The following is a 15496-nucleotide window of genomic DNA, read 5'->3' on the forward strand; positions in this document are numbered from 1 at the left end:
AATGCAGGCCTGACAGCGACGGAGCATGCTTTGAATAAAATGGTTCAGATGGCTCTGAGCACTATGGGACTTAAGATCTGAGGCCATCAGTGCCCCAGAACTTAGAACTAATTAAACCCAACTAACCTAAGGATATCACACACATCTATGCCCGAGGCAGAATTCGATCCTGCGACCGCAGCGGTCGCGCAGTACCAGACTGAAGCGGCTAGAACCGCTCGGCCACAGCGGCCGGCGATGTGAATAACCCCATCAGTGTCATGTTGAGGCAATAACGCCCATTTTTCCTGCGGAACTTATCACAAGTTTTGGAGGGTGGTTGGGGGATGTTGACGTGATTCAACCCATCTCCCTAGTGCATCCCAGACATGCTATATGGGATTCAAATTGAGAGAGGGAGCAGGCCACGCCATGCATGCAGTATCTTCTGGTTCCAACAAAATATCAACCACTAATTCTCTATGAGGTCGAGCACTATCGTCCATCAGTACAAAGTCTGGGCGCACAGCACCTCGTAACAACCGCATATGGGCTCTCAAGACCTTGTCACGATACCTGAAAACAGTTGAACCTTTCCGATTCACCCGTATAATTTCATGAACAGGTGTTCGAATGCTCAACATAACCCCTGCCCACACCATTAGCGATTCTCCTCGATATCGGGCTCTTTCCACAACGTTCGAGTCTCGTGTTCCACATTCCCTTCAGATGCGAATTCGTCGAGAAATACTCTCCATACCAAACTGGGACTCATCTGTGAAGACAACATAGGTCCACTCTTCGTCTGTCCTGGTGGCGTGTTGACACCACACTAGTTTTTCCCTTCTGTGAAGACGCTTCATAGCACACATGCAGCAGTCTCCGACAATAAACGCTACACTGTCGAAACCTTCTCTACACCGTTTGCTCCAGTGCAGTGGATGCTGGGAGATCCGATGCCAGTTGCTGCGCAGTACGAAGACGGTACCATTGTGCCCTTATAGCTAAATAACGGTACTCTCTTTCTGATATCACACTGGTCGGCCCTGACCTGGCAACCGAGCGAGGTGGCGCAGTGGTTAGCACACTGGACTCGCATTCGAGAGGACGACGGTTCAATCTCGCGTCCAGCCATCCCGATTTAGGTTTTCCGTGATTTCTCTAAATCGCTCCAGGCAAATGACGGGATGCTTCCTTTGAAAGGGCACGGCCGACTTCCTTCCCCGTCCCTCCCTAATCCGATGAGACCGATGACCACGCTGTTTGGTCTCTTCCCCCAAACAACCCAACCCCAACCCTGACCTGGTCTTCGGGATACAGTTTCAGTCTCTATAAACTATCGCCACATCCAAGAAACAACAGAACTATTCACTTAAGGCATCGGGCCACATGAGTTTGCGACTATCCTGCTTCGGTTCTTCCTATGGCCCTGCACCGCAGAGAGTCTGGTAGGCGTCTTCTCTGTGGCATAATGCACCGTCTGTGACTACGTACATAGCCACTGTGGATGAGGGACTACCCACAAACACTACTTCGTTTGATAGACGCCCTGACGTCATCATTGGCGGGATTTTCCTTTGACCGAAATTCCGTCTTCCGTGCAGAGCACTATCGTATGAACATCTGTTGACGGTGTGTATGATTAGACACAGGTGAAGGAAATTGTTGCTTTAATTTTGGACACCAGTGTATGTATGCCGAAAGGAACATTTTGACCGTGTCTGGTGACTTGAAGGGGCATGAAGATAGGCTAAAGCAATGAGATGGAGTGGAATGTGTTGACATGTGACCAAAGTTGCAGTGGATGTGAATGTTGGCTAGAGGAATGGTGATGATATAACTGGGAATATTTTGGATAGTGACATGGACGGGTGTTAGGGCTGGCTAAGGAGACGGTGGTGCTGCGGCAGAGAGTGTGGTGGGTGACCAGGGTGTGTGGTGTGTCAGGCAACGTGTCGTCGCTGCGGCTGTGGCTGCTGCTGCGTCGCGACGTGCGCGCGCCGCTGCTGGAGCTGTACCTGCCCACCGGGCTGTTCGTGTGCATGTCGTGGGGCAGCTTCCTGGTGCGGCCCGCCATGGTGCCCGGCCGCATGGTGCTGCTCGTCACCACCCTGCTCTCGCTCGTCACGCTCTTCGAGTCCTCCAGGTGAGCCACAGCCCTACTCAGCTCTCCTGTCCTCAACAGCTCACATCGCCAGTACGAGTCAACAAGTGACGTCAAATGTTTTCCAGCGCCACATGTCCACTTAACAAGTTAGTTAGTAATACCAAAGTAAATGTAACAGTGAAACTTCCTGGTAGATTAAAACTGTGTGCCGGACCGAGACTCGAACTCGGGACCTTTGCCTTTCGCGGGCAAGTGCTCTACCATCTGAGGTTCTCAAGAGAGCTGCTGTAAAGTCTGGAAGGTAGGAGGCGAGGTACTGGCAGAAGTGAAGCTGTGAGTACGGGACGTGAATCGCGCTTGAATAGCTCAGATGGTAGAACACTTGCCCGCTAAAGGCAAAGGTCCCGAGTTCGAGTCTCTGTCCGGAACACACGTTTTAATCTGCCAGGAAGTTTCATATCAGCGCACACTCCGCTGCAGAGTGAAAATCTCATTCAAATGTAGTACTGTTCCTTCTCACCTCATCACTAGTCACAGCTTACACATCCTTGCAGCTGATAAAATTGCCATGACTGTAACCCTGCCTTTGCATTACATTCTTCATCCTTTGTAACTTGTCTCTGTTGTTAACTTGTTTACCTTCACCATGTAATGGAGATGTTGAGCTCAGGAGAATGAAGAGAGCTGGCCAGAGTGGCCGAATTGTTGTAGGGTACAGTCTGGAACCGCGCGGCCGCTACGGTCGCAGGTTCGAATCCTGCCCCGGGCATGGATGTGTGTGATGTCCTTAGGTTAGTTAGGTTTAAGTAGTTCTGAATTCTAGGGGACTGATGACCTCAGAAGTTCAGTTCCATAGTGCTCAGAGCCATTTTTTTTAATGAAAAGATGTTGGTACTTACTACCCATCAACTGTCTCGGGCATACAGTTATCCATTATGACGCACCACACTCATTCATTCGTTCATTTGGTCAACGTGGATCTAATCAAGATATAGATTAACAAAAGACAAGCGAATAACTTTTTAAAACGTTACTGGAAAACGCCCGCGATCTATAGATAGTTAAAATACTAACCAGTCTTAATTACAAGCATTTATTAAAATTAATAATCACACGTCCAAATGGTAACCGGTTTCAGTTTTATCAAAAATCATCTTCATATCATGTTTCGTCAGTTGCTGGACAGACGCCACTCGTAATTGCTATTAAAAAAAAAGCGACTTTTAGATACTTCATCTACACTCTGTATTAACAGTACACTGTAACTACACTTCTTAACGCTACTCATATTTACACAAGCTAAATTAACCCAGTAATTTCGAAGGAAAGCCATTACTTTGAATGAAAGTATATTTTAGGTGATAGAGGTGTCTTGATACTCATTTATGTTATGCTTTCACTAATCCTTCCTTTCTATCATCTAAATAATCGTTTACTGTATTATTTATGCGGATACTTTAATTGACTTTTTAATATGTTCGTTCTATTACCTTTTTAATCTCGTTGTACGAGCGTAGATCAAAACGTAATGCCTCCTGTGTCACAAAGAGTTTAATTGTTGTTGTTGTTGTTGTTGTGGTCTCCAGTGCAGAGACTGGTTTGATGAGCTCTCCACGCTGCTCTATCCTGTGCAATCCGAATAACTACTGCAACCTACATCCTCCTGAATCTGCTTAGTGTATTCATCTCTTGGTCTCCCTCTACGATTTTTACTCTCCACGCTGCCCTCCAGTACTAAATTGGTGATCCCCTGATGCCTCAGAACGTATCCTACAAACCGATCCCTTCTTCTAGTCAAGTTGTGCCACAAATTCCTCTTCTCCCCTATTCTATTCAATACCTTCTCATTAGTTACGTGATCTACACATCTTATATTCAGCATTCTTCTGTAGCAACACATTCCGAAAGCTTCAGTTCTCTTCTTGTCGAAACCAATCATCGTCCGTGTTTCATTTCCATACATGGCTACACTTCATACAAATACTTCCAGGAAATACTTCCTGACACTTAAGTCTATACTTGATGTTAGCAAATTTCTCTTTTTCAGAAACGCTTTCCTTACCATAGCCAGTCTACGTTTTATATCCTCCGTACTTCGACAGTCATCAGTTATTTTGTTTCCCAAATAGCAAATCACATTTACTACTTTAAAGTGTCTCATTTACTAATCTAATTCCTTCAGCATCACCTGATTTAATTCGACTACATTCCATTATTCTCGCTTTCCTTTTGTGATATACATCTTATATTCTTCTTTCAAGACACTGTCCATTCCGTTCAGCTGCTCTTCCAGGTCCTTTGCTGTCTCTGAGAGAATTACAATGTCGTCAGCAAACCTCAAAGTCTTTATTTTTTGTCTGTGGATTTTAATTCTTATTCAAAATTTTTCTTTTGTTTCCTTTACTGCTTGACTCTTTTAACTGCCATCTGGTTTCTGTTAAAATTGTAAATAGCCTTTCGCTCCCTGTATTTTACCATTGCCACCTCCAGAATTTGAAGTGCATTCCAGTCAACATCGTCAAAATATTTCTCTAAGTCTACGAATCCTACAAATGTAGGTTTGCCTTTCCTTAACCTATCTTCTAAGATAAGTCGTAGGGTCAGTATTGCCTCGCGTGCGCCAACATTTAGTTTAGTAATGAACATATGACAGCGGATGACTACAGACCATAGTCAGAACTGTCGATTACACGATACTACATTTCAACTGAGTCACCATGCTTTTGAACACATTTACGTCATCCTTTAACACAGGCATCAAAACCATTTTGGAAAAATTCAGGATTTCGCTTCTTGGGCCATGATTTTAAAGCCGTTTTAATCTCACCCATAAAGAGAATATATGGGGATGCAGTAGTGGACATCAGTAATGTACGGGATTGGGTGAAGAAGATTAGTAATGCAGAAACGGTCACTGAAAACAAACCGCGCAGCGGCCAGCCGACATCTGCCACAGACACTAATTGTTGAAATGCTGTTGCAGTCATTCGAGGAGCAACACACATTAGAATTCACAATCAACAGCGAAACTTACGCAGTCACACTCAAAAACTTAAGTATGCAATAATGCACACCCCCACAGGCCATTTTTCAGAACCCATGCCATTGGAAAAATAGGTTGGTCAGTGGTGCCTCAAGCACCATATTCGGCCCTGACTGCTTGGACCTATGAAAGACAAACTATATGCTTATAGATTCAATAACTTGGAAGAGGCAAAAACAGCTTAAACTCATGGACCAACAAACAAAACAAATTAGTTTTGATGCCTGGATTCAACAATGGCACAAATGCATGGTGACTTTGTTAAAGGTAGTGTTGTGTAGAGGACATTTCAAGCTATGAGATGAAATAAGGAAGCTTTAATTTTTGATCTATCCTCGTATATTTTAATTTAAAGATGGAAAATCATTTTTATATTATTGTTTTTTGTTCGTAAATGTAAGTTAACTTTAGCTGTTGTTCCATTATCATTTATAGAGCTCTTACTGTAATAATTAATAACATTTTTCAGAACGTACTTGTTGGATTTCTAAACGAACGAAGGAGAGAGCAGCTAGAATCCCCAACTATTTAAATGCTTTCTATAATTAGTTCGTATTGATTCTTATAAACCTTTTTTTCTGGAACTTAAAAACTATGTACATGTTTTGTGCATTTGATCCAGAAGTATTAGTTCCAAACCAAAGGACGAAGTGCACATGAGAAATGTGTATAACTGTGGGCCACTTCGCAGCTCACAATGATACCAGAAAGCAAAGTCGAGCTGACATTCTCTTTTTACCTCGGTGTACACATTCCATTTCAACTGACGCTAAATATTCATGAGACGTGGAACACACAATCAAGGATACTTCAACTCAATAAAGACAAGCCAATAATTATCAATGAGACACAAACTCTGGCTTGTAATTTCCAACAGATTTTATTTATCAGTTGCATGACAATAGCAAACTGCTATTACCCCAGAATAATATACATAATTGTTCTAGAAACTGAAACATTACTAAACAGACAAAATGTCTACGAGCGTCCAAGCCCACCCCAAACAATAAATAATTTTAAAACTCTCTTTACATAAATCTTAAGAAACATCTCCTATCTTTCAAAGGTAGTTGTTTCTTCTGTCTGCAATTGAATTTGCAGTTGCTGAATAGTTCACCAGCTGCAAAAGTCCAAATATGTCGACTGAGCTACTCAAGGACGACTCAAGAACCCTCCTCGGGGCTCTACTTCCACCAGTACCTCGTCTTCTGCCTTCCAAACTTCACAGAAGCTTTCTGTCGAACCTTACAGAACTACACTACTGGCCATTAACATTGCTACACCAAGAAGAAATGCAGATGATAAACGGGTATTCATTCGACAACTATATTATACTAGAACTGACATATGATTACATTTTGACGCAATTTGGGCGCATAGATCCTGAGAAACCAGTACCCAGAGCAACCACCTCTGGCCGTAATAACGGCCTTGATACGCCTAGGCATTGACGCAAACAGAGCTTGGATTGCGTGTCCAGGTGCAGCTGCCCATGCAGCTTTAACACGATACCACAGTTCATCAAGAGTAGTGACTGGGGTATTGTGACGAGCCAGTTGCTCGGCCACCATTAACCAGACGTTTTCAATTGGTGAGAGATCTGGAGAATGTGCTGGCCAGAGCAGCAGTCGAACATTTTCTGTATCCAGAAAGGCCTGTACAGGACCTGCAACATGCGGTCGTACATTATCCTGTTGAAACGTAGGGTTTCGCAGGGATCGAATTAAGGGTAGAGCCACGGGTCATAACACATCTGAAATGTAACGTCCAATGTTCAAAGTGCCGTCAATGCGAACAAGAGGCGACCGAGACGTGTAACCAATGCCACTCCATACCATCACGCCAGGTGATACGCCAGTATGGCGATGACGAATACACGCTTCCAATGTGCGTTCACCACGATGTCGCCAAACACGGATGCGACCATCATGATTCTGTAAACAGAACCTGAATTCATCCGAAAAATTGACGTTTTGCCATTCGTGCATCCAGGTTCGTCGTTGAGTACACCATCGCAGGCGCTCCTGTCTGTGATGCAGCGTCAAGGGTAACCACAGCCATGGTCTCCGAGTTGATAGTCCATGCTGCTGCAAACGTCGTCGAACTGTTCGTGCAGATGGTTGTTGTCTTGCAAACGTCCCCATCTGTTGACTCAGGGCTCGAGACGTGGCTGCACGATCCGGTACAGCCATGCAGATAAGATGCCTGTCATCTCGACTGCTAGTGATACGAGGCCGTTGGGATCCAGCACGGCGTTCCGTATTACCCTCCTGAACCCACCGATTCCATATTCTGCTAACAGTAATTGGATCTCGACCAACGCGAGCAGCAATGTCGCGATACGATAAACCGCAATTGCGATAGGCTACAATCCGATCTTTATCAAAGTCGGAAACGGTACGCAATTCTCGTCCGTACACGAGGCAGCACAACAACGTTTGACCAGGCAACGCCGGTCAACTGCTGGTTGTGTATGAGAAATCGTTTGGAAACTTTCCTCATGTCAGCGCGTTATAGGTGTCGCCAGCGGCACCAACCTTGTGTGAATGCTCTGAAAGCTAATCATTTGCATGTCACAGCATCTTCTTCATCTCGGTTAAATTTCGCGTCTGTAGTACGTGATCTTCATGGTGTAGCAATTTTAATGGCAAGTAGTGAACCACTACTGGAAGAAAGAGTATTGCGGAGACATGGCTTAGCCTCAGTCTGAGGGTCATTTCTAGAATGAAATTTTACTCTGCTGTGGAGTGTGTTCTGATACACAACTTCCTGAGACACTGAAACTGTGTGCCGGACCGAGACTCGAACTCGGGACCTTTGCCTTTCTTAGATAAGTGCTCTATCGACTAAGCTACCCAAGCACGAAACTCGAACCGTCCTCACAGCTTACTTCCGCCGATATCTCATCTCCTACCTTGCAAAGGCTGTTTTGTTTTCTGTCTGCAATTGAATTTACAGTTGCTGGATTTTTCACCAGCTGCAAAAAGCCAAATCTGAAGGATATCTATGATGGTGCCATTTGACTGAATGTATTATGGTTGTCTTTACATTTATTTCTCCACACAACATTGACTCACTTTTTTATCGAGACATCGTCCAGAGCTTAAATTAATTTATTAAAAATATATGTCTACGACAACTGGGTGGCGTATTGCATTTTTGTTTGTCTCACGTTCTCCGGCCGACGTTTGTCCGACGATGTTCATGGCGTTTGGCCAATACGACTGGCTAACATTGTCGGAGGTTCACTCTCCATTTCTGGTGACCGTGACCAGGAACGAAGGTTGACTATTTGAAAAATGTTAACCACTCGTGTTGCCGAAACGCCAGGAAAATCCAAAAACAATCTCGGCCAAGCACCCTGAGACACCAAAAAAAGTAATGCGTTAATAAGTGGCCCCAAAAGCATCAACAATTTTGCACTACTGTGTGATCAGATCACGCAAAGATCGTTAAATTTTCTGTAAATTCCAGTCTCTGCAAAGTCATGGGCAGATAACTGAAATTGTTTGTTTTTACATACTGTCATTATGTCACGCTTTATTCTATACTGTGTTTATTTTGGTATAAAAATGCATGGTCCTCCACAAAAAATTTATACGCTTACCTTAATCAGTGAGTTTGCACTTTGAAGCTACAGCCCGCACTAGTCGCATAAATCTGTGCATTTAATTGTGCTATGTTGGATGGTTATAATTAATCTTTCGAATCAAAGAGCTTATTTTGTTTAGTACCTGCTGTGATCTCTTGGTTTGTTGCTCGATGTGTGTCTGGTATAGTTCCACTATTGATGAAATTGGATGCAGTACTGAAGAATCGTGTTTCAGCACCATGTATTGTTCGTGCGAACGCCTCTGTCACCAGAACTCTTTGTCCATACTCAGCGCCATTACAGTCATCACATGCCTTGAAGAAGCTGCCCAGCAACATGCTTGCAATCTCGATTTGGGATGAACACCATCATGTAGCAGAAACCAGACGTATTTCCTACTTGTTTTCTTTTTTGATGGATCATTGCAGGTCTGTCACAGACAGATATCTCTAACAATGTGAAAGCTCTTCAAAACTAGATTTTGTTTCTGTACAGAACATCAGCATGACAATCAGTCCATAAGAGCACGATCATCTACTAGTGTTGTACCTGTCTTCGTAGTTTTCTCATAACATCTACATCTACGTGATTACTCTGCTATTCACAATTAAGTGCCTGGCAGGCAGTTCAATGAACCAGCTTCAAGCTGTCTCTCTACCGTTCCACTCACGAACGAGCACTTAAATTTTTCTGTGCGAGCCCTGACTTCACCTATTTTATCGTGATGATCATTTCTCCCTATGTAGGTGGGTGCCAGCAGAATGTTTTCGCAATTGGAGGAGAAAAATTGTGATTGAAATTTGATGAGAAGATCCCGTGGCAACGTAAAACGCCTTTGTTTTAATGATTGTCACTCCAATGCACGTATCATGTCAATGGCAGTATCTCCCCTATTTCGTGATAATACAAAACGAGCCGCCCTTCTTTAAACTTTTTTCAATATCATCCGTCAGTCACATCTGATACGGATCTCACATCGCACAGCAATACTCCAGAATGGGGTGGACAAATGTAGTGTAAGCAGTCTCTTTAGTAGATCTGTTGCACCTTCTAAGTGTTCTGCCAATGAATCACAGTCTTTTGTTTGCTCTACCCACAACATTATCTATGTGATCGTTCCAACTTAGGATATTTGTAATTGTAATTCCTAAAGTATTTAGTTGAATTTACAGCCTTCAGATTTGTGTGACTTATCGCGTAATCGATATTTAGGGGATTTCTTTTAGTACTCATGTGAATAGGTTAACACTGTTGTTGATTCCGGGTCAATTTCCACCTTTCGCGCCACAGAGGTATCTTATCTAAATCATTTTGCAATTCATTTTGGTCATATGATGACTTTACAAGATGGTAAATGACAGAATCATCTACAAATTATCTAAGAGGGCTACTCAGATTGTCTCCTATGTCGTTAATGTAGATCAGGAACAATAGAGGTCCTATAACACTTCCTTGGGGAACGCCGTGTATTACTTCTGTTTTACTCGATGACTTTCCGTCTATTATTACGAACTGTGACCTTTCTGACAGGAAATCACGAATCCAGTCGCACAACTGAAGCGATATTCCGTAGGCACACAATTTGGCTTGAAGACGCTTGTGAGGAATGGTGTCGAAATGGATGCACCACCAAGCTCTACAAACTGAGTACTCCTATTAGCATCTAGCCATATTTTGCTGTGGTGCAGGTCGACTGCACCCCCGTCGCAAGGAGTGAAGAGCCTGGACGTGTGGCAGCTGTCGTGCATCGTGTTCGTGTTCCTGGCGCTGGTGGAGTACGCCGCCATCTTGTACTGCCTTCGCGGCCCCTTCCGGCAGCATCGCCACACCTGGGCCTCCACCGTCCGCGTAGTTCCAAGCTCAGCCACCACCCACCGTATAAGCGCTACTCCCAAGGCAAAGGTACAAAATCCCAAAAATAATGCATACATTTATAGTTTATATTTATGGTTAGTTTAAAGGAGAGACTAAGTAGAAAGTACATACACTCTAAGACAAAAAAGAAAAAGTTGCACCACGAAGGAGTTATGCAAATCGATCACAAACTGCTTTCCACATAGATATCGACGGAAAAAACGAAATTTTAAATTTGACGGCCTATGGATGAATGTGTGGCGCTGTAGATCAATTTCACCTCGCAGCAGGGAATATGTACATACCAGGTGCTAAAGTCTTTGCAAATTTCATTCTGTGTACTGAACTGGAAAGTAACTATGCCTTGCAGACAGGCGCTTGAATAATATGCGCAGATGACACTCATTTGAGACAGAATGTGTAGTTGCGCTAAAAGAAACCAGTTGCAGTAAACGGCGAATCGCTCGACATTTGAACACCATTCGACGATGTTGGCGGGACTGGGTGAACCATGGCCGAACACAGTGTCAAGAAGGAAGCGGCCAAAGTACAGAGACGACAGAATGAGATGACCGAGCAATTGTTAGAGAGGCACTCAGTCCCAGATTCAGCATAATCGTCGATCTGAAATGCGGGTGGTGCCTCAGCGATCATAAGCGCCATTAATAAGCGGGTCGCAGAAATGTAGCTGAGCTCAGAGCGCCCCTTGCTTCGACTGCCAATGACCTCCTTACACCAACGAACCTGTTTGCAGTGGTGTCAGGCATATTCGAAATGGGATTCCATTGACAGGAGTATGCCGTCAGTGATGAGTCCCACTTCGAACTGAGACCTGCTGTCCAGCAAACATGTGTCTGGAGATGACCCAGGCACTGGTGGGACACAAAACCTAATTGTCGTCCACCACTATACTGTACTGTAAATCATGGAATACTTCTAGATAAGCTCAAGTACTGTAGTATGAATGGGACAGTGCTCAAATGGTTTAAATCATACCTAACTGGAAAAGTGCAGAAAGTTGAAATAAGCTGTTCACATAATAAACAAAAAACTGGTGATTTCTCAAACTGGGGAACAATCAAGAATGGGGTGCCTCAAGGTTCGGTCTTGGGTCCTCTGCTGTTCTTAATATATATTGATGACTTGCCATTCTATATTCACAAAGATGCAAAGCTGGTACTTTTTGCCGATGATACAAGTGTAGCTATCTCACCCAACAGACAAGAATTAACTGGTGACATTGTAAATGATGTTTTTCAGAAAATCGTTAAGTGGTTCTCTATAACTGGGCTCTCACTAAACTTTGACAAAACACAGTATATACAGTTCCACACAGTAAATGGAATGACACTATTAATAAATATAGACTTCGATCAGAAATCGGTAGCCAAGGTAGAATATTCAAAATTTCTAGATGCATACATTGATGAGGGGTTGAACTGAAAAAACACACTGAAGATCTGCTGAAACATTTGAGTTCAGCTACTTATGCTATTAGGGTCATAGCAAATTTTGGCGAATGCATCTCAGTAAATTAGCTTACCACGCCTGTTTTCATTCTCTGCTTTCGTATGGCATCACATTCTGGAGTAAGTCATCATTGAGTAAAAGAGTGTTCATTGCACAAAAGCGTGTAATCAGAATAATTGCTGGAGCTCATCCAAGATCATCTTGCAGACACTTATTTAAAGAGCTAGAGATCTTCACTGTAGCCTCACAATGTATATATTCACTTATGAAATTTGTTATTAACAATTCGAACGAATTCAAAAGTAATAGCAGTGTACATGGCTACAACACTAGGAGAAAGGATGATCTTCACTACTCAAGGTTAAATCTAACTTTAGCTCAGAAGGGGGTAAATTATGCTGCCACAAAAGTCTTTGGTCACTTACCTAATAGCATCAAAAGTCTGACAGATAGCCATATAGCTTTTAAAAGGAAATTAAAAGAATTTCTCAATGGCAACTCCTTCTACTCATTAGATGTATTTTTGGATCTAGTATGTGGGTAATTTCCTCAGCCCCCACAAAAATATTAAGTGTCATGTAATGTAATATCTTGCATAAACACCTTTTATTAACCTGACATGTTCCACATCATTACAAGGTGTCGTATTCATGATCTATGGAACAAGTACTAATCTAATCTCATCTCTATACATATCCCAACAACCAGCAATAGTGGCCTGGAGTGCCATTTCATTTCATATCAGGATCCCCTTGGTTGTCATCCGTGGCACCCACAGGGCGCAATGGAATATCGACAGTATTCTACCTTCCCTTCTGTTATCTTTCATGGCAAGCCATCCTAGGCTTACATTTGAGCTAGATAATGTCCGCTCTTCACATGGCGAGAGTGTCTACTGATCATCTTCATGCTTGCCCTGGCCTGCAGGGTCGCCAAATCTCTTCCTAGTTGAGGCTGGGTCCTCCAACCAGCTTGCAATTTTGATAATATAAAGCACCAGTTGGACGGAATTTGGCACGATATCCCTCAGGGGAACATCCAACAACACTGTCAATCAGTACTAAGTCAAATAACTGCTTGCATAATGGCCAAAGGTACACCAACGCATTATTGTCTTGCTCAATTTTTGAAGTTCTTTATCTTGAATAAATCATCCAATTTTTCTGAAATTTTAATCACTTGTTTGTCTGTACATGTACATCACATCTACCGATTTCCGTCTAAGTCGGATAATTCCTTCCTGATGCGTCGGTTTTCTACTTTTTTTTCTATTTGAGTGTGTATCAGTGAGTGGTATGTTTAATTAAGAACTGATGTACTAAATCTTGTAAAATCTCACACAAGATACGTAATGATAGGATTCTCAAAAATTCTTTCATGCCTCTTTTTATTCGCGCTCAGCATCTTTGCAGTTTATTACTACTGTTTTGTAACTACTAGTTGGTGTGTTGTTTTAATGTAAGAGACATGTTTTGCACTTTTTTCTCATTAAAAGTAGGGACAATATATTTCAAAAAAGGTTTTGCTGGTATGTATAATTTGCACTGGATTGTCTAAGTAGGCCAGTCCCATCACAGTGAGCCTTCTGTCTTTTCTTATATTAGAGTAATATGCTTTTAATTCTCTTCATATACTACAGAAGGATATATCTTAAATTTCGAACTCTTCTTCTAGACGTTTCAGAGACATTTACATCAAAGTGGAAGGTACGTTTTAAATTCCTCAGGTATATTCACATCAAGATAATGCTGTTACTTGGCCGATAACATAAGAATACTTGTTACTTCTACTCTACAGTCTTGTGTTAATAAACGTGTAATTAGCTCATTAGTCAAAGAAATTAAATCGTATATTTTGCGATTGAACATCTTGGTGAGAAATCAGCTTAACATTACTTAATTCTATTTACTTGTGCTTTCAGAAACATGTTCAATGACTGGCCAAAATTCTTATGAATTTGTATTCGTGTACACGAAATTCCGAAGCATTCCTGAAAATTTTGTAAAAGGTTCAATTTAATACATTTTCTGAGTACCCAGTGTGCATACATTTTCATGTTTCTCTGTAAAATAGGTATTTTTACAACCTTTGAAAGCATGTGAATGTAGACTACAACAGTCCAAAAGTGTATAAAAATAAATACTGCATGTGACCACGCCCACATACCTGTAGAACTCAACTAAAAGAGTTTTCTACTGAATTTGTTTCAGTGTTGTGAAGTTTAAATGAACTCACTCAAAAATAATGTTAACAACTGTATGTTATATTTGAAATGAGTCAGAAAATTTAGTAAAAGGCTACAAGAATTTATTTTGTAAAATTATTCTTGTCAAATATGTCCAATCAAGTGTCGAAATATTATTTGAATTCTAGTATAATTTTTAGTTGCCTTGTACAACAATGCATTTGAACTAGGCTGTTGGTTTCAAACAGTGCCAGAGACCTCTTGTTCTGCTGTTGCTGTTTGAGGCTTTTACATACTAATTTTCACTCTATTTAGGTGGCTTCCACACTTTAGGAAAACCAAGGGCGACTTGATGATGAGGGAGGGAAATTGTCGATAGAACTTTCTACTTGCACTGAAGGGTAATATCTTATTTTCCAAATTAAGAAGTTTAGTACATCTAAAATGAGTTGTTGTTGTTGTTGTTGTGGTCTTCAGTCCTGAGACTGGTTTGATGCAGCTCTCCATGCTACTCTATCCTGTGCAAGCTTTTTCATCTCCCAGTACCTACTGCAACCTACATCCTTCTGAATCTGCTTAGTGTATTCATCTCTTGGTCTCCCTCTACGATTTTTACCCTCCACGCTGCCCTCCAATACTAAATTGGTGATCCCTTGATGCCTCAGAACATGTCCTACCAACCGATCCCTTCTTCTGGTCAAGTTCTGCCACAAACTTCTCTTCTCCCCAATCCTATTCAATACTTCCTCATTGGTTATGTGATCTACCCATCTAATCTTCAGCATTCTTCTGTAGCACCACATTTCGAAAGCTTCTATTCTCTTCTTGTCCAAACTATTTATCGTCCATGTTTCACTTCCATACATGGCTACACTCCATACAAATACTTTCAGAAATGACTTCCTGACACTTAAATCTATACTCGATGTTAACAAATTTCTCTTCTTCAGAAACGCTTTCCTTGCCATTGCCAGTCTACATTTGATATCCTCTCTACTTCGACCATCATCAGTTATTTTGCTCCCCAAATAGCAAAACTCCTTTACTACTTTAAGTGTCTCATTTCCTAATCTAATTCCCTCAGCATCACCCAACTTAATTAGATTACATTCCATTATCCTTGTTTTGCTTTTGTTGATATTCATCTTATATTCTCCTTTCAAGACACTGTCCATTCCATTCAACAGCTCTTCCAAGTCCTTTGCTGTCTCTGACAGAATTACAATGTCATCGGCGAACCTCAAAGTTTTTATTTCTTCTCTATGA

The 15496-nt window shown here is 42.0% G+C and overlaps 1 protein-coding gene across 1 annotated transcript in view; it reads left to right on the forward strand.

The window, feature by feature from the left end:
* Nucleotides 1-2021: 2021 nt before the first annotated feature.
* LOC124596645 (gamma-aminobutyric acid receptor subunit delta-like) overlaps nt 2022-15496 on the forward strand; it is a 28818-nt gene continuing 15343 nt past the window's right edge. The window contains exons 1-2 of the mRNA XM_047135878.1: nt 2022-2125; nt 10410-10623. Coding sequence (XP_046991834.1) covers nt 2022-2125; nt 10410-10623 — 318 coding nt within the window. The remainder of the gene's footprint in view (nt 2126-10409; nt 10624-15496) is intronic.

This window comes from Schistocerca americana, chromosome 1, assembly GCF_021461395.2.
Source record: "Schistocerca americana isolate TAMUIC-IGC-003095 chromosome 1, iqSchAmer2.1, whole genome shotgun sequence".
NCBI classification, from domain to species: domain Eukaryota; kingdom Metazoa; phylum Arthropoda; class Insecta; order Orthoptera; family Acrididae; genus Schistocerca; species Schistocerca americana.